At 38.6% G+C, this 20501-nt stretch overlaps 1 protein-coding gene across 3 annotated transcripts; it reads right to left on the reverse strand.

The window, feature by feature from the left end:
• Positions 1 to 2266: 2266 nt before the first annotated feature.
• On the reverse strand, positions 2267 to 19312 carry LOC124112429 (beta-porphyranase A-like). 3 transcript variants are annotated; one of them, XM_048383952.1, is made up of 5 exons: positions 19194 to 19312; positions 14833 to 15075; positions 12937 to 13075; positions 11472 to 12356; positions 2267 to 2928 (listed from the first exon to the last, which is right to left on the reverse strand). In XM_048383952.1, exons 2-5 carry the CDS (start codon positions 15070 to 15072, stop codon positions 2333 to 2335), a joined length of 1860 nt encoding a protein of 619 aa, XP_048239909.1. In that variant the 5' UTR covers positions 15073 to 15075; positions 19194 to 19312; the 3' UTR covers positions 2267 to 2332. The 3 variants fall into 3 exon arrangements, with proteins under 3 accessions (XP_048239909.1, XP_046328483.2, XP_046328484.2); XM_046472527.2 differs by lacking the exon at positions 19194 to 19312 and adding an exon at positions 16087 to 16184; XM_046472528.2 differs by lacking the exon at positions 2267 to 2928 and having other exon boundaries at positions 10722 to 12356; positions 19194 to 19311.
• Between the last annotated feature and the right edge of the window lie 1189 nt (positions 19313 to 20501).

The raw sequence follows: 20501 nt of genomic DNA on the forward strand, positions 1-20501 counted from the left end.
TTAGTCCCATAGAACTTACAACAACTGTACATCCCAAACCGGCAAAACACTACTCTGTCACTGTTCACGAATATGTGCAGATAATCCGATGAAATATGGCTTGTGTGCGATGTGGTCTCACGTATGCCTTGTCAAATTTGAACCTACCTCGACTTATTTTGCCAATGACTGCAGTTTCACTCATTTGACCTCAGCTATTGTTTATGCTGTAAATGTGAAAAGGTCGAGTGAAGGTTTCAGCTGCATTGGTCTTATAGTTTCCGAGATGTTGAACATGTAGTACCTTTGAAAAGAGAGGTTACATGAAGGTCAAATGTCGTTTTTTCCGCATACAACATAATCGCTGCATATCAAATTTCATAAAGTTACATGTTGAAATTGTTAAATTATTGACTTTAGATACGGGTCGGAGTTTGGAGAGTTCTTTTCAGCGACATCCTAGCTGGGATCATTCATGCCCATTTCCGGCTCTATAAACTTACATGATTTTCAGTCAAAAATCGATAATATGCCAAAAGAACGTATTGTGTCATTCCGCATACCACATACTTGCTGCATATGAGTTTTCATAATGGTCAACAGTAGAGCGTCTGCCCTGGGAGCGAGGGGTCGGGGGTTACATCCCCCGCCGCGTCATACCAAAGAGATGGAACTTATTGTTAAACCCCGTTTAACCTCACCTCACAACGTTAAACACCTGAATTGAGTGAGTGAGAACGTTTTAGTGACACCTAAGCCGACTCCCAAATAGTTTGAAAGCAGATGTCGGAAATGCAAACGTAAGCGACGTGTTCAGTAAGGTGAGCTAAAACGTACATTAGCTGGCGAATCTTTACTTCAATAATAATGGCGAACACTACGTCCTAATTCCAGCTACTGGGTGTTTATAGTTGAATGCACCTGTTGTTAGGCTCAAGTTTCAAATTATTTTCCTGCAAAATGGACAGAAAGACAATCAGATCAAACGCATTGGGGGGACCTAGTGGTCTAAGGTTCCGCAATTCGGTGTGCATCACCTGCGTCCCTTGGGCACCCTAGAAACCTATGATTGTTGGTCCGAATCCTGGTAAGCGCCGATTATGTTTCTAGATTTGTCAGCTCCATACCCGTGCTCGTTGGTTTTACCAAAGTGGCGAACGTCTTAAATCCGCATCACTTTGGACTTTACTCCAACATTACGTTCACACGCCATAACATGATTGGAATACTGTTAAAAGCGGCGTTAAACCCATCTCAATAATCTAGTGGACAGACTGTCTGCCCGGAGAGCGGAAGGTCAATGGTTCGATCCCTAAGCCGCGTCATACCTAAAGGCTCTAAATGGTGGTACTTGTTGTTTCCCTCCCTGGCGCCCAGCATTGGGGGGATAAATCAAAGACTGGTTGGGTCGAAGTCAGTATACTATGTTTGAGTTGAGTATTGATGATAAAATGCGGCTGGCTCTATGCAACTGGCATAAGTTAGAACTAGTACAAGCGAGCGCTCGTACACACACACACACACACTCACACTCACACTCACACTCACGCACACACTCACTCACTCACACACACACACACACACACACACACACACACACACACACACACACACACACACACACACACACACACACACAGCCTCTGTCTCTCGGACCGATCGATTCCGTTACTTTACATAACTAGCTTAGGTATGTCGGCGGAGTCTTGTCCCAAAGGGGCTGATTACCCATGCCCATTGATTACTAACTCAAGAACCAAGTACACAGCGTTAACACTCACAAAAGTATTACAGCTGTGCGTCATTACACCTGCACCTTACGAAGTTTATCCACAGGCTAGCTGTGGGATAACTAATTGGATAACTGTTCATTATTATTTTTATGATTTATTTGGTCAGATATGAAACCAGATGATGGTGATATGCGCGGATGTGTATTTTTGTGCTAAAACACCCTAGCCCCGCCATAGTGCTGAGTAAAAACAACCATAAAATGCAAAGCACTTCTCAAACTGACCTTTGTCATTATATAGTTTACCAATTTATATTTCTGACGTTAAAAACAACCATAAAATGCAAAGCACTTCTCAAACTGACCTTTGTCATTATATAGTTTACCAATTTATATTTCTGACCAATGAACGTTGTTTTCAAAATGAATTATTGGTACATTATGGACCATTCAAGTAATTATAAATAACATGCTGATTACTGTAGCATTCAACCTCACGACAACACTTGTTAAAAATCTATTTGGTCTGATGATCTGTGAATATCACAACAATGACATGAGACACATAGCGGAATTTATTTAATGATGTCAAATTTGAAAAAATTATCAAAATGAGTATCATTATCGTGACATCAAATCAGGTTGTACAAACTTGGCTGTGACAAGAGCAACTGAAGAAACATATCCCGATGTCATGTTGTTGGAGAAGTGAACCTGTACCTTATTAGCCCCCGTGACAAACAGGGAGGTAGGAACAGCAAACTCCCAAACCTCCCAATATGTAGTGCGGCCAAACTTGTCGGAATCATACAGCTTATAGAAACAGTCAAGGCGGTGGAGGTTAAAGGTTATATATGATACATTGTTTGTTTCATTGATCGGCCAACTGGTTGAAACTCTCAGTCTTGCACTGTGATATTGGCCATCTGGTAGAGATATTACTGTCAAGACGATATTGCCCTTGATTGGTATCAGTGTATCAGCTCCGTAGTATGTGGTTTCGTTGAGAGTGACTGAAGGCAGTTTATTTGAAGGGGTCTTGAATGTAAGGTGGCATGTTGCTTCAGGTGGAATTGTCACCATTCCTTGAGTCTTCTGGATGTCGAAGGGTTCATTGAAAGTGATGACTGGGTACCAGTCGTCCTTGATGGTGATGCAAGTAGCTTCTCCAGTGGTTGGTTTGATCCAGTCGTCTTCAAAGTCTAGCTTCACGACATGTGACTTCTGAGAATAGCTGTGCAAGAGAATGACAGTTTCGTTGTTCAGTGGACTTGACATTGCTAACGGCGACACCGTTCGTTCCTCTCCATCATACTGACTGGTAGTTCTGATAAAGGAGTAGCCTGACGTGAATTTGTACCAAAACTTAAAAACGTCGACAATACGCGTGGCGTTTCCTTGAAGAGTGAAAAGTGACCAGTTGAGACTATCATGTCCCGGATATTTTTCATTGGCTAAAAGAAACACCACTGTTCTGTCAATGTATTCCCTGAGACCTAGTTGGGTAAATCTATGGGCATTGGAATGGTATATTGTTGAAAAGTCAACTATACCTGATGGAGCATATTTGTCAATTCCTGTCACCTTGTCTCGACCATATTCACTGATAACAACGGGAATAATCTTTCCAGTCTTCTGAGAGACATAGTTTTCAACCAGGTCGACAAATGCTACCAGACGTGCTTCATTCATACCAGTGAAATTGTGAGATTTTCCCGAAACAGTCAGCGAGTTGTACGAATGAAAAGAAAATACATCGATATAGCCTAAGGTGACGTCCAGGAAATTAGCCACTCTTCGCCAATACGAAAAGTCTTTTCTATCCGCCAACCCAGTTTCTCCATCAAGTGTAGGACCAGAAACTTTTATGTTAAATCTCGCATGGAGTTTCTCAGCAACTAATTTGTGAAATTTGGCAACAGTCGTGAAATTCAGTATACGCCCTTTACCATCCGGCTCATTGATAGGCTCAAAGTAGTGTGGCATTTGTCCTTTTGTGTAATCATAAACACCTTGCACCATCAACATCATGAACTCTGCAGCAGCATCGACATTGTTTGGGAATTGACCTTCATGTTCAGACGTGTTTATCCAACTCGGGTAATAAAGTCCTGTAAATAGCGTAAGAGTTAGACAGTTACAGTAATTAATTTGTACTGAAAATTGAGTTGACGTGAAAGTTTGAATATATCCGAAGTTCAAAGATTTTAACATCAAAGAATATATGGTCACCTTCGTCTCTTTTTTTAAAACACAGTGTTTTTTGCTTTCATTTTCTTTATCCAGATTTTTTGTTTTGTTTGTTTAACGCCGCACTCAGCAATATTCCAGCTATATGACGGTCTTTATCCAGAAGCACAGTAAAAGTGTCATATCATTTGAGTGTCATTCAAGCATTTTATGCAAACGATTGGAACGATTGGTAAAACTGCTTGTTTTAGTCCGACCCCTTCCCAATTTCCTTACTTATATAACTTGATAACGAATATTGACAAATTTGTGTTTATTTGTTTGTTTATTGTTTAAGGGAAAGGAAACTCAACATCTCAACATTGCAGATTTAAGTACTTTAGGTCATACGTAATCATAAATGCTTGACCAAAATTGTATTTGAAACACGGAAAAAGCGTAAAACAGAAGATATAAAATGACGAAATCTTCCATCAAACGAAAACATCCGCCATTGAGGTGAAACCTTCTCAATGGGGTTAAATCGGGTTCCAGTGTTCAATTTCAATGATCGGGCCGTCGCCCAGTCTGCTTGTTTCCACCATGGATGTTTTAATCCCAATACCAACTTTGTTCTGTCTGCTCACCGGTTTGATTACCGTCCCCACAACTTATGTCAACTTATGCCATATTAGAACCAACGTTTAAGATTCCTTCAGTTATCTGCTCATGGGATTAAGTACTGACAGGCAATCAATGTGTTGAATTGGATCGAGGGCAGTGGATTTTTTATTGGGATCTTTAGGATTTTGCCACCACCTTTTGTTTAGAATAACTAAAGCAGTCATGCATGCTGGTTGGGAGTACAATAGCAGACAGCTGGGGTCTGATAATTATTTTGTCAGGTTTACACTTGCACATAACTGTAATATTAATTACAACTACTATTATAAAGAATGGACAATGTCATTTAATGACTTTTTTATCATTCATGCTAATTAAACAAAATAATCTCATGCAACACATACAACTGAAGTCCAATGAAGTGCGTTACTCCACTGGCGTCTTGATGTTGGCTATAGGTAGGAGGTTGTCTTTCCCACGTTGAATAGGGTTTTTCGATAATTCATTTTTCGAGGGAGGCAAGCGCCCGCCTGAGTGAATCTGGCTGATCAATTCATATTTTGTAATAATTTTGTATGGATGTCGGCAACATTCTGTCATATATTTACGAATTACTATTTTTGCGGTTGTTTTTTTTGCAGAGTATATGTTTATTGTTTTACGCGGTACTCAGCACCATCCAAGCTCAGCGACATCGGCCTGCAAATAATCAGGTTTTGAGCAGACAAACCAGTTACTGATATTATGAGCAACGTTCCACACCGTCGATGTTCGGGGATACGCAATCAGCTGAGCTTGACAAGTGGATCCTTATGATTAACATAGGTTGTTTGGAGCCTATTCTAACCCAGAATCCCCGGGGCAGAAAGTATGTCCTATGCTTCATACATTTTTCACTCCAATTCTTTCATATCTACGATACGGAAAAACTTTCAACTCATAATCTTTATTTACATACATATTATTTCTTTAACATTATATTTACATACATAGCACCGGTTGTTTACAGAGCGCCTTCATACGGTGACGTTAAACAATAACAAAACTTTAACAAAATCTCTATCATCAGAAAAGTTGAGGTTCGCAGTTAGATATTTCGATATTATCGCGGGTTAAATAGACGTTAGTTGACTATTAGGCTTCTGTGCGGCAAGTGACGATGAACCGACAGTGGGCTCATATCCCCCAAATTGGCACCAATGGCCACCAGTGGGAACCCATGGGCAAACATGAGAATAGCCCAAAGATGGTGGCCAGTTTTTCACTAATGTCGTCTGCTACTGGAGGTCTAGCGAACAAACAATAAAACTAACGTTGTTTTAAAAATTGTCATTGGTTTGTCTTGGCCTGATCTATTAAATGTCATGGCTACAGTGCCATCATATCGAAGATTCTTACCTCCAGCCATCATGATCATGTCGTTCTCATAACCACTGTTGATGTTCTCAACGTACTTGTAGAACAGTTCCTGCTGTTTGGTGACGTTCTTCAGATGGTTGGGGTCAGGGTAGCCACTACGGTTTGGATCTTCTGGCCACTACAATACATATTCATTTTAACTCTCTCACTCAATATGTTTAGAAGATTAGTAAAAGTGTATTCCACTTAGTGACATTTGTGGACATTTATCAATGCATATCAGCACGGATATTTACCCTGTCTAAAACCTCACATAATGTGGCGTCAGGATGGTTATTTAAATGAATATATACCATCACATAATCACCGTGCTTTGCTTTCAACTAAGTAATGTCTAAAATAACTGTGAACAAGACTAGAAACAGCTTTCATTTGCAAGTAATATTTAGTATTATTCATGAGTTGATCTCACGTCTTGGAAGAGACGACCGTTAAGGTCTCTGTTTGTCCAGCGCCCACTATCAGTCCCAATGTTCCGACAGTTGGGAATGAGGGATGTTCGATCCAGACCATTGTGTTTGTTCCACCTGTTACTTTCATAGCGAGCACTACCTCCCTGTGCCAACCATTGAGGGTGGATCGTTACAGTGGTGTCACTGTATATACCGCTTACTGTCAGGCTAAATGTGAAAAGGACCTGCGTCCATTTCATTTTTTCTCTGCAACAAACGTGATATTTAAGGAAATGATTTATTTACAGTACGGTGACTTGGGTTTATTTCATTGACAAAAGATGTTTGCTATTCACATAAAACGAACTATCATGGTTTAATAACACACATGCATCCATCCACCCATCCATCCATTACACACACACACACACACACACACACACACACACACACACACACACACACACACACACACACACACACACACACACATACATACATACATAAGGTATACTCACGAAGCTGTTCAGGTTCAGCTGGTCATCTACACACTACAATCGAGTCTTTATAGTTAGATTTCATTAAAAAAACATCCGTGACTTTTGACACTACCGTTCTAGAAATGTTTGTACATGATAAGAACATGCGTCGGTATGTAGGTGTGGTGATAGAGTAGCCTTGGAGTATGTGCCTGTCACCCTGTCACTCTAAAATTTAATAAGGAAGACAAGTATATCAAACGAATACATTAAAATTGAAACGCAATGATTTATACTCATTTCTCTGGCATATGAAACTTTAAACTGATATTGCAAAAATATCGCGAACAACTTTGTTTTCAGACAACGTTGACATTGCCACTATCATTCTACAAATGTACATGTATGTAATAAGGGATGGCGCAGTTATGTAGGTGTCGTGATAAGGTTGCCAAGAAGTTAGTGCATGGCATTGCCTCTCTCTCTACAGCTTATGTGGTGAGGTGAGGTTAAATGGGGTTTAACGTCGCGTTCAAGATCATTCCACTTATATAGCGACGTGCATGCACGTGTGTGTGTGTGGCTGCTTGTACTAGTGCGGACTGATGCCGATTTATAGTGCTAGCACACTGAGATACCATGCCGCAGTTAACATGAACACCCCACTCAGACACAGTATACTGACACCGAGCTGACCAGTCCTTGTTTTAGCCCCTTAATGCCGAGGAGCGCCAGACAGGTTAACAACAAGTACCATCCTTTAACGTCTTTTGGTATGACGCGGCCGGGGATCGAACCTCGGACCTTCCGCTCTTCGGGCGGACGCTCTACCACTTAGACCACGGAGGCGGTCCTACAGCTTATGTAGAACGAGGAGCTGTACATACTTCCACAGTCTCACTTAAACGCCAATTCCTTAGCGGATACTCATTTTTCGGTTCTACATGATATATATAATAAAACGTACGCTGACGGGTTTGCCTTCTCAGTACAACTCTCAATGTTATTCTGAGATGCGTTGTGTTCACGATGCTCCAAACTTTTTTCTAAAGGGACATATAGAGCCAAGAAAACTGATTTATGAATCAATAATTTTATGAAGTTTAGTCGTATGAGGGTGACACAAATCTATACAGCTACATGCAAAGTTTCAGCCCCATAGGCCATATATTTTCATTACAGATGTCGAGAATGTAAAGCTAAAACCTACATTAGCTGGCTAGCCTTTACTCCAATACAAGATGGTAAAGTGATGTGCCATGGTAGGCAGTTGCAACTACTAACCATCCAGGATATTGTGCTTGTTCCACCTGCAACTCTCACAGCGAAGACTATGTCCCTGTTGCAACTGCTGAGTTTGTATAGTCACAACCGTGTCATTGACGACTCAAGGTTCCAATTAGTTTCAGCAAAATATATAGAACCACAATTTGAATTTGTCGATTGACAATACTTGTTGGTTACTCATCATCATCATATTTAACAAAGCCTCACGGTACGACAATAGAGATAGATAAAATCAATATACAACAAATACTATAATTATACATTTCCAATAAGTAGTTCTTACAATAACGGTTTCAACTGAAGACATCAGAGATTACATACAAGGTCTGCCCCATCATGTATGATCTCTTACATATGTTTGCTACCTTATTCGTGTACATATTACAAATGTTATTGTGACTTTCATTTTACGCTGTAGCACGAAAGTTCCATGTCAATTTAGATACGTCTAATGTATTTATGATCGTTTTTGACCCCTAAGTAATTGTACATGTTTTTTTGTAAATCTTTAATGATACCGTTGGATAGCTAATGTTCAGCGCTTTGTTTTGATATTCACATCTTCCGTATGGATATAGTAGTAAGTTTGCTATTCCTGTTTTCCCCATATTAAGAAGCACACTAAGCACGCCCAGACTATACTGTTCCCTGGCTGTCTAGGAGGGAAAGACCCCTCCGAGGTCCGCGCGCAAGTATATGTAAACTGTGTCAGAATCTTGTGTCTTTTCCCCAGAATTTGTTAGATCGTTTAAGGGACAGCACGCTACTGGGCGGTCGCTCGAAACTCTAGTTTCGTTAGTAAGTGATTACGGGGTACTTTTCATCCAGTACCGACTTACTCTGGTTGTATTGAGCTAAACTTGGTAACTAGGATTTACAATACTCCCCTTTTCTAGTAATCTGTGGATACCAACCTTCCGTTGATTGTCTAGCGTTTTTTTGGAATTTTAGAATGTCCTTGCTCAGGTCAAAGTGGCTTAATTTTCGTCTTTTAGACGAGTTTGATATTCAGACGTCCTTATCTATTTTATTTTCCAGTGGATTTTTTAAGGATAGACCTTCTGTGTTCATTTCTTGTTATTTAACCCAGCCGAAGTTATTCACTCGTTAGAGTGTTGATTTAATTAACATAGGTGTTACTTGGTCTCAGCCGACTTATTTGGCTGTCTATGCTTCTTGGCTTTATTTTGTCAAAGTGTTGATTCGGGTACTCTCAATTTATTACTGCAATACCATTGCTTAGCTAAGCCGCTTGTGTATTTGCTCTGATTAACTTCATCAGTGAAGCTTGATAGTTCCGATTGTTTTTTTCAATCCTTTTGTTGTCATCTATTGCTACATTTAGCTGTTATATAATGATAAACTCACAGCTCCATGACACGTTGCAAAAGCTGAGGTACGGAAGGCAAAGTTTACGAAGATATCTACAAAAACTGACGTGAATGTTCAGGTCAGTAATGAGGCGCTGGCGTCCTTGGGCGTCGATTTAACTGAATAAAGCTGACGTGTTGGTATGCCATGGATCTTTGCCATGTCATTTTCTGGATCCATTCAGTCTTATCTGTAATGTCGTGAGACAAAAACACCCAACACAAACAAAACTGCAGATCCTAATCATAACCTTATGGTAAAACTTAGAAATTTCCTATTTCAAGACTTTGTGAACTCAGATAGACCCTGAATGAATTTGTCCGGCAAAATAGCTGCAATTTGTGTTGTAACATTTTACATCAAACTGACAATATGGTAGTATATAGTAGGTTTGTCAAAAACATGCTGTCATGGTAACAAATACTCGAAGAGGAAAATAAATGTTATGCTCAACAACTAAATACCTTTCTTAAAATAGTGTCTGGAGGTCGTGTCAAGGAGAATGGTAAGGTGTCATGTCAAGGAGTATGTCGTGAACAACAGGCCCTAATCATTAGCTTTCGTTTCACGGAAAGGCGTTTTCACAGTAAAACATTGCTCTTTAAAACGAAGAATCAACTTGTTAATTTGGTGTATTCCAATTATTCATGTACAATCTTCCCAACAAATATGAATGGGGAATGTTTGTACTTATTCAAATAAAGCTATTCATGAATTGTTCCAAACTGAATTATTGTGAAAAGAAAATATATATAATATATAAACCTCAACAAACCAAGACCCTATAGATGCGTCAAATTATCTAAGCACACATTTCTGTTAAACGGTACTGCATATATTTCGTCACAGATTTTGTGGTAGGAAATCAAACAATCCTTATCTAGTTAATATTGTTTTTAAGCACTCTTCGAAAAAAAAAAGATGTATGTTGTCCAATTGTTGTTTTAGGTTTTAGGGCTTTTGATAACATCGTGGACGCCTAATCACGGGTGTGTGTCTTAAAACCATGTGTGTGGCAGCAACATTTTATGTGAATTCGTCACAGGAAACTTAACTTTTATCCCTTGCTCAAATAAACATGTGTTTACATTGGAAACAACATAATGATTCTTTGGATGCTGGGACCAATGATTTGATAGACACAATGGGAGCTATGGTTATAACAGTCTTGTCTACCGAATCCGAGTGAAATATCTGGTCACAACAACATCCACTTTATCCAGCATATTCCAGTTGTAGACACCGCAATAGACAACGTTAAATCTGATCTAATGTACCAATGTTCACTTTATTTAGGAAAGACTTGCAAAATTGTTACTGTGGGGCAGACAATTTCTCTTTTAACAGACAGAAACATAATTATGTTTTTCAAGCATTTTCCGGGAAATTTTATTTCTTAGAAAAAATCCGATTTTAAAAAAATCCATCATGACTTCAAATCAGAGGGAACAAGTTTGGCTGTGACAAGGGCTATTGAAGAAACATATCCCGCGGTCATGTTTTTGGAGAAGTGAACCTGTATCTGGTTAACGCCGTTGACAAACAAGGAGGCAGGGACAGCAAACTCCCAGACCTCCCAATAGGTGGTACTGCCAATCATGTTGGCATCATACAGCTTATAGAAAGAGTCAAGGGGGTAAAGGTTGAAGGTAAGATATGAAACACCGTTTGTTTCATTGATCGGCCAACTGGCAGCAACTCTCAGTCTGGCACTGTGATATTGGCCATTTGGTAGAGATATTATTGTCGTGGCGATATTGCCCTTGATTGGTATAAGTGTATCAGCTCCGTAGTATGTGGTTTCGTTGAGAGTGACATTAGGTAGTTGGTCTGAGGGTGTCTTGAATGTAAAATGACATGTTGCTTCAGGAGGAAGTTCAACCATTCCATGGGTCTTCTGGATGTCGAAGGGTTCATTGAAGGTGATGACTGGGTACCAGTCGTCCTTGATGGTGACGCAAGTAGCTTCTCCAGTGGTTGGTTTGATCCAGTCGTCTTCAAAGTCTAGCTTCACGACATGTGACTCCTGCGAATAGCTGTGCAAGAGAATGACAGTTTCGTTATGCTGAGAACTAGACATTGCTAACGGCGACACCGTTCGTTCCTCTCCATCATACTGGCTGGTAGTTCTGATAAAGGAGTAATCTGACGTGAATTTGTACCAAAACTCGAAGACGTCGATAACTCTTCTGGGTTTTCCTTCATTAGTGAAAAGAGACCAGTTGTAATATGGATTTTGTATATTGGCTAAAAGGAACACCACTGCTCTGTCAATGTATTCCCTAAGACCGAGCTGGGTAAATCGGTGGGCATTGGAATGATATATTGTCGAAAAATCTACTATACCCGATGGAGCATATTTGTCAATTCCTATCACAGTATCGCGGCCATATTCACTGATAACAAGGGGGACAATTTTCCTTTTCTTCAGATAGGCATAGTTTTCAACCAGGTCGACAAATGCTACTAATCGTGCTTCATTCATACCTGTAAACTTGTGTGATTTCCCCGAAACAATAAGTGAGTTGTAAGAATGAAAGGAAAACACGTCTAAATAGTCGGAAGTGACGTCCATGAAATCGGCCACTTTCTTCCAGTCTGTAAAATTGTTTCTGTCCGAATTTCTGGCAAAACCGTCAAGTGTAGGACCAGCAACTTTGATGTTAAACCTTGAATGGAGTTTCTCTGCAACTGATTTGTGGAACAAAGCAACAGTTGTGAAATTCAAGATGTTAAATTCGGGGTCCGGTTCATTCATGGGTTCAATGTAGGGTGGAATCTGTCCTTTGGTGAAGTCATAAACACCTTGCACCATCAACATCATGAACTCTGCAGCAGCATCGACGTTGTTGGGGAATTGTCCTGCATGTTCAGACTGGTTCAACCAGTTTGGCCATTTAAGAGCTAAAATCAATGATACAACAGAACATGAATTTGATTTATGCATAAAATATCATTGTCAAAGTCGTGTACGAATGTCAGTTTCTACTTCTGAATCACGTTTGTCAGCTTTATGATGCTTAGCCCTCTTCACAAATTATCAAGAAGCTTACATCAGTACAATACGCATTTCGACCTTCTTGTCTCATAGAGTCTCCTGTTTTGTATGACACCTCATTTTAAGAATAAATGGTATAAATCATTGGAGTGTATTGTGTATTTTGTAGGTTAGCATCAGAAGATAATTCTTTTCGTCATTTAATTATGTTAATATTGCATGTTCTGCAATTTCCTTTTACTTAAGAAAATTAATCATAAAAACACCAAGGACAATAAGGAAAATATTCATTCGATGTTCTGAAACAATTATCAAATGAAACTGTTGTGAACAACATTGCATCCTGGCATATCTGATAACTAAAATGAAATGTAGAATTGTAAATTTCAAGCTTTAAGGTAGGAGTAAAATTCAGATATGCATTTATTAGGTGCCCAATACGAAGAGATGAAGAGGCGTAGGGTCAGTGCACAAATACTGTCTTACCTTCCGACATCATGATCATGTCGTTCTCATAACCAGTGTTAATGTTAGCAAGGTACACCGAAAACAGTTCTTTCTGCTTTGTAGCATTCTTCAGGTAGCTGGGATCTGGGTAGCCGCTACGGTTCGGGTCCTCTGGCCACTGAATTATTTTTTTATTTAATCCAATAAACATTCAGTTAGGAGTTGAACATGATGTGTCTTCCGATATGAAGGCGTTATTAAATGTTCGTACCTGGAAATTACATTTGTTACAATTTTCGACGATATGGCTGAAATACTGCCGATGTGACATTAAATTTTAACTCACTCACTCACTCACTCACTCACTCACTCACTCACTCACTCACTCACAATTTTCGACAACCATGTAAACAGTGACATCTGTAGTAATTTCAACTACATTGAAAAAACAATAGCAGTCTACTTTTTCATATGTTCTGTTGTGTGACTTAGGTTACGTCACTGGAATGGTATAGTGTCATATGCTTCCATAACGACTTACCCTTAGAGAATTATAAACCAAAAAGCTAAATCTGAAAAATCATTTGTTCTGACAAGTATTAATCAAAGGCATTAAAAATGAATGCGGTAGTTCCTTCTTCCAATGACATCTTTTCCAAATTTGGATTATGATGCAGTTTCAAATTCGATTAAAAAACATTTCCAGCCAATCGGACTTCAGCAAATGTTCCCATATATTTTACAATGAAAAAATATAGCATGAATATCATGTCAGCAAAATAGCTGAAATCTTTGATACCACACTGCTTCTTATGTTCAATGTGTGTGAATAGACTTCAGTTGTTTCACAAGTAAAAACACTATGTGGATAGACATTGATTAAATTATCACGGGCGCCTAAAACAATTAAAATTTACACTGTATTCTCATAATAACTATTGTGTCATTAATGTTGAAGCATCTTGTTTATTTTCTAGTTTTTCAGTAGCAAAAAGTGAGTGAGAATGGTTTTTGCGCCGTTTTTTTTCTCAATATTCCAGCAATATCACGGAGGGAGACAGAAATGGGAATCGAAGCCAGGTCTTCGGCTAGACGAACGAAAGCTTTAACCACGAGGCTACCCGACCGCCCCTCTAGGGTAACTACATGGTCACCGTACCTGAACTGTAAGACTATTATGGGGAGAGATCATGAGAACAAAGTGTTATTTGCTTTTGAAAAAGGCATAAAGAGTATACGGTTTTATATTATACTTCGTCTATGCATTTTAACACAAACATTTATGTCAGCCTAAATAGCAGCGATAATATGGTGCCAGAAATTGATTCATCGTCGTTCTGATTTTCAATGGTAATTTTATTTTCGTTACTGGTGTGACATTTTGGGCAATATTTCACAGTTATTGGTCGTGGGCCCTCCTGTTAGTTCAGTAGTAATATATAGTAGCACGTGTCTGCACAATAGAGTTTTACATTATGTTCCAATTGGAGCCTTTTTGTCAACATTCCTCAAAGCATATAAACACAAACATTTATGTCAGCCTAAATAGCAGTGATAATATGGCGTCGAGAAGTGATTTATAAAGCGTCTAATGTTCAATGGTAATGATATCTTATTTTCATTTGTGTTGTACAATGTTTGGGCAATATGTTTCCAAGGCCATTCCTGTCAGTTCAGTTGCTAAATATAATAACAAGTGCTTGCACAACAGAATATATGTTTTTGCAACAGAATGTGGAGTCTTTCTGAGAAACAATAAAGTTGATCCTTTGGTTCATGAATCTGAGAAAAAGTTAATAAAAGATAATAATTTGAAATAAATAGATTCTATCACAGCATAATCGTCGCAGGATTTCAACGTGTTAAAGTCCACTATCTGTGAACTAGTATCAGCTAAGTAAGTAGTATCTGGTATTATGTATAAGGTGATCTTACATCTTCGAAGAGACGATAACTTAAGCCATTGTTATTCCACCGTCCGCCATCAGTCCGAAGGCTCCGACATTTGGGAATAAGGGACTCCTGATCCAGGCCATTGTGCTTGTTCCACCTATTACTGTCATAGCGAGCACTGCCTCCCTGTGCCAACCATTGAGAGTGGATCGTCACCGCCGTGTCGCTGTATACACCGCCTATGGACAGGCTCAAAGTGAAATAGGCCAATATCCATTCCATGTTCTGTGAAATGTAAGTTAAGGCTTTCTTTAATGATGACTTGTGACCTTGGCGAATTGCATCATCATCCAGGCTTTACATATATGGCTAAAATTATATAAGGTCTATACAAACAGTTGTTCATAGAAGCGTGTACGTTCGCAAATGAAACATAACACCAGATTACAGAGATATAATGGTTTGAAACCACTTCTCTATAATTTGTAACAGCGCGAATTTCAAGACGACATCAAGTCTCTTTATTATGTAAATATTGAGTAATTGTTACATATAATACGTAATATGTTCATATGCATCGTATCCCAATTGCATGGATCGATGCTCATGATGTCAATCACTGGAATGTCTGGTCCAAACTCGATTATTTACAGACCGCACTCATATAGCTGGAATATTGCTGAGTGCGGCGTTAAAACAACAAACAAACAAACAAAACAAACATGTTCATATGTGTCTTCAGAGTAGGATAAGGTATATTATTCACACTCTCACTCACACACTTCACCTAAGGTAGAATTGAAAGGTCTTCTAACTTCTTTACGCGGTGCATTAATACGGGTACATATGTCATGGTTCAACTTTGACACAAACGTTTACCCAGGTTCATAGCCATAAGATTATAGAAATAATTTTTTGAAAGAAATCCATCTTTATGACAAGATAAAGGTTTTAGCGAACATAGTACGTTTTTCTTCTTTTTCTGTGATTTTTCTTACATGTACTGATACGGCGTAAACAATTCATTCATTCATTCATTCATTCATTCAACTTCTAAATGACTTCCAAAAACCAACATAGACGTAGATTACGTGTTAATATGTTACATTGAAAAGTACATGTTTTTAAAAAAAAGATCCAACGTCTTATTTAGGAACCGCACAGACAGAAAAATCGACCATTCTAAGTATTGTTTTTTTCATAATGCCAGTTCCCTATCAATTGTCTCATTTTGACTCACTTGGCCAGAAGAGGTCGGATTGGCATACATAAGGCAATGCGGTTGTTTATACTCACATTAAGCACGACACAAATCAACCTGGCTATCAACACACTGCCTTCTTACTAGCTTAGGTCAACACGTACTAGCTGTGTGGCGGCCGGTATTATACAGTTTTGTTATGATATCTTCTTATCGTATGAGGTCACGATTTTGCCAGAATTTGCCAGAATTTGCCATGTGCCATGTCCAAAACAGTTTTTGACTTGTTCTATCTCCATATATACTCCACTTAAAAAGAAACGCATATTTAGTTTTCAAGAGATTCTTTCTGTGACATTTGGAAAGATATAAAAAACACGTGTGTGTTTGGAAGATTACAAAGTTAAACACAGAGTTCTTCAAACTTTAACTGACACGTTTCTGCACAGTCATAAAATCTACAAGCGTGAGTGTCGACCATCTCCTGCTCATTGAACCAAGAAACCTGCGGATGACAATTTGCACATTCTTCCCTCAAGCCATACAATCAATATGCATTTTCAATGCATTCGAGAATGCATATTAACACGGACATTTACTCCTCAGTCTAAATACTGGCATAATGTGGCGTCAAGAACTGATATATTCACCACCAATGTCAATGATAAAGAATACACCACAAATATTTCTGTTGTAACATGTTTGGCAATATTCTATCATTATTGTCCCTTCGACATTTCTGTCAGTTCAGTAGACATGCATACATGAAGTAACACGTGTCTAAAGTATTTCAAATACATTTTTCGTCACAAAGATGTGGAGACATTCTAATACTTAAAAGGTCAACAAATTCATCGAATGGTTGTATAAAGTGAATTTGATAATGTTAAATATCTCATTATTCATTGCAAAGTCCGATAATTACAATATCTGTTTTTCAAATACTGACTCCCTGTGCCAGCAATTGAGGGTGAATCGTCACAGTGATGTCACTGTATACACCGCCTACTGTCAGACTCAAAGTGAAAAAGACCTGTGTCCAATCAAATGTCTTTAACAAATATCTACTGCAACTCTTACAATACGGTGACATTCATTTTGTTGACGAAAATTGTTAGTATTGACCATAAAAAATGGCTCTTAACATTGTCATATATGGTTTTAATATCACTTAGGTCAATATGATGTATACAATTATGCATGTCCATATCAATTACATATATTGTGTTTCCACATAGCTAAGTTTTTTATCTATTCTTTAATCAGGTGACGTTGGACACAGCATATAAAATATACATAATAATTCCCATGTACACATACATATGTGTAAATGGCACTATTTTGAATAGTATATCGTCTTTTTGGTTTGGTTTAGATTGTCACGGATATGGTCCTGACAAACCTAGAAACATAACCGGGATTCGAACCCACAATCATAGGTTTCTGGCGTGCTCAAGGGAAGCAAGGGACGCACAGCGAATTGCGGCGCCTCCGACTGGGCCACACGTGCCCCCTTTCAAAGAAAGAATGATATTTTGGAATTGCATTTCAACTTTTTTTTCCATTGTTGGGATTCCGGGTTAGAATAGGTCAGAAAAGAACAAGAAATCCAATTTTCTACCCCTTGATACAACTAGACAAACAGGAAACTTTAAGTCTTTGAAAGGCATTTAGAAGTTATACACATCAGGAAGAGAATTTATGGATGTCAACTTCTTTATTATGAGGAACACAACGTTTCAGAGTATATGCTTACTCCTTCATCGGGTGAATGAATGATATGAGGCAGAGGGCATATATATGTACACGTAAGAACAACAAGAGTAATAAGATAACAAATGGTGGGAAGTTAACAAGGGAAGCCAACAGATAACTGGCGCTGGTAGGCCATCATCGCCACCCTCACCCGATGTGACAAATCCATTTTCCGCCCTGATGCCATCAACAGTGGACTACCTCAAGAAACCCTTCACGTCCCCCAACAGTAAAAAAGCACAGTACACATCATAGGTTTCCACACGCGCATTTCTATTGGAGTATATATACACTTTGTATTATATTCAATAATTTAACCCAGTTTGATTCAGAAAATATTGTATTTTCGACTGTCTAACAGTACCAATCTTGGGAAACCACGAACTTTTTTTCTTTTTCTCGTGTACTTCGTGATAAATTGAATACAGTCTGTGAACCGATCAACGAACATATTACAGAGAACGAAGCATGTCTATGATACCCGACTACAGTTAGCAATATCTCCAAAAAAAATTGGTATGTATGGTATCAAATAATACAATGAAGTGAACATGTCTCCAAAATATCTTTTGGTCAAAGATTTGACATCAAATATGTGAGACAGGATCCAAAAGTGCTACGGGTTTCGTTAGACCATTTCCCGACTGTACTAATTCTGTAAGGCAAACCTCGACGAGAGTCTCTTGTTTGACAAGCTTGTATGGAAAGGAAAGTGACAAAACACATTTCCATAATCATGAGAAATATCTGCTGAAAGCAGTCCATTGCCATTGTACGATTCCGACAATAGCATAAGCATATGTTTATGAATCACAACCAAACAGTGACGATACCAGGGGCTCGCGAGCTTATCCCGACCCATCGATAGCACTCGCCACAAACACATGTAAGGGGAAAACAATTGTTCATCTGAAAAAACACGGGTACATATGGTACAAGTTAAAAACGGAAATTACATCTGACATCATTTGACTCACTGATCCCTCAAATTTGGAAATGGCGTCTACCATAAAACGTTTCGAAAACCTTTCTGAGGCCATGAATTTCATAACCTCGATCAAAACAACTTTTAAGCATGACTCGTATGACACTGTTTGAAAACGGCGTAGAAAAAGCATGCTTTATTGTACCTTAAAAGTTGTAAAATGTAGATAACGTTGGTTGGAGCTCCTGAAATATTGCTTGACATAAAGGGAAAGTTTACTATTGGAAAAGTGAAGCCATTCATCTTATCATACCATCTTGTGGAGGGGTGTTTACAACTGAACCTTTATACCTATTTTTAAGAAGAAGCAATGAGGCGGTCTCACTGGTCTCTTTTATTACTATTTCAGTTAGGTAAATCAGTGCCAAGACTTGGCAATTGGACCGTTGTTAAAAGGCATCCACTAAAGCCAATAATCCTGGACATACATCATTCAGTCTGGCGTGAATATTACATACATACCCACGAGATGCTCCTTAAACCTTCCTACAACATTACAACGCACTCTTATCGCAAGCTTTGTGACCTCAAGTTCTCGTATTAACCTTTATCATAGTAGTCGATTTAACTGGATAAAGCAAACCAGATGTTGGTCACGTGTCTTGGTTATATCGTCAACCTCGACCTGTTGGTATGTCCAGGGAGTTTGCCAGGTGGTTATCTGGATCCAGTCTGTCCAATCCAATCTAGACAGGCGATTTTCTTTACAAATGCACTCTACACTACGAAAACTACACATATTAATCATTGCCTTTTGCTACTCCTTAGAAATCCTATTCCAAGATATCTCCTGAACTCAAATATTATGACTAACCCTAAATCAATTTGTCCCACGACATAGCTGCAATATTGTGGTTTAACATTTTAAATCAACTCCCTATATAATGATTTGTTGTAAGTTTGTTCAAAACATCTTATCATAACAGTAACAAGTACTCGAAGTGGAAAATGTAATTCTGATCAAAATACCTTTCCTAAAATAGCCATATCTGGAGACGATGTCAAGGAGAATGATAAGGAGTCATGTCAAGAAAACGGAAAAATAATGGATAGAGGCGTCAAGAGATCTAAGATCTCTTTTAAACATTTAAACAGTATTACATATATTTTCTTTAAAGATGTTATGGGCAGAAATCAGGTGATCCTTATCTAATTTCTCATGTCTTAAAGCATTCTTCGGAAACGAAAATGCATGTTGCTCGATTGTTGTTTAAGGTTTTAGAACTTTTGAGGACAACGTGGGCTCCTTTGAACAGGCATTTATAACTGGAATAGAACGATTCTGTGGATGTTGGTGCCCTGATTTAATAGACAAATTTGGGTGCTACGGTGAAATCAGTTTTGTTTAGGTATCGAAATTGAACGACTCAAAATTGTCAAGCAAGTCAAATCAGAGAAAAATCTGTTGACATGAACATCAATTTTATCCAGCACGGTGACATTCCAGCTTATCCAGTTACCTTGAAGTGGTAGGTGAAGATCTGGGTGGTATCCTTGAAGCGATATGTATTAGCTATCCCTTTCTCTTTGTTTAGAACCTCAAGCCACCATTTACCTATTGAACTAGGTAGGTGGCACAAATCCCTGTCAATGAACGAACGTGTAAACTCTGCGACATGAGTGATGTTGGTGATGAATTCCATTATATGTTTCTTTGTCCTTTTTTTAAACACCCAAGGACATATATGTTCCAAATTCATATGCTACGTAACAATCCAAATATCTTTTAATTTAAAGAACTTATTTTTTTGAAAAAAATGAATGTCAATA

Source organism: Haliotis rufescens, unplaced genomic scaffold (genome assembly GCF_023055435.1).
Source record: "Haliotis rufescens isolate VD_foot unplaced genomic scaffold, xgHalRufe1.0.p SCAF_5, whole genome shotgun sequence".
Lineage (NCBI taxonomy): Eukaryota > Metazoa > Mollusca > Gastropoda > Lepetellida > Haliotidae > Haliotis > Haliotis rufescens.

What these genes read in the sequence shown, in the direction of transcription:
- LOC124112429 (XM_048383952.1), bottom strand. Translation starts at nt 15,072, where the DNA reads ATGGAATGGATATTGGCCTATTTCACTTTGAGCCTGTCCATAGGCGGT. An exon ending in CATGATCATGATGTCGGAAG is followed by an intron (nt 12,357 to 12,936) that starts GTAAGACAGTAT and finishes CATTGATTTTAG; the next exon opens with CTCTTAAATGGCCAAACTGG. An exon ending in CAGCTATTCGCAGGAGTCAC is followed by an intron (nt 2,929 to 11,471) that starts ATGTCGTGAAGC and finishes CTCAGAAGTCAC; the next exon opens with ATGTCGTGAAGCTAGACTTT.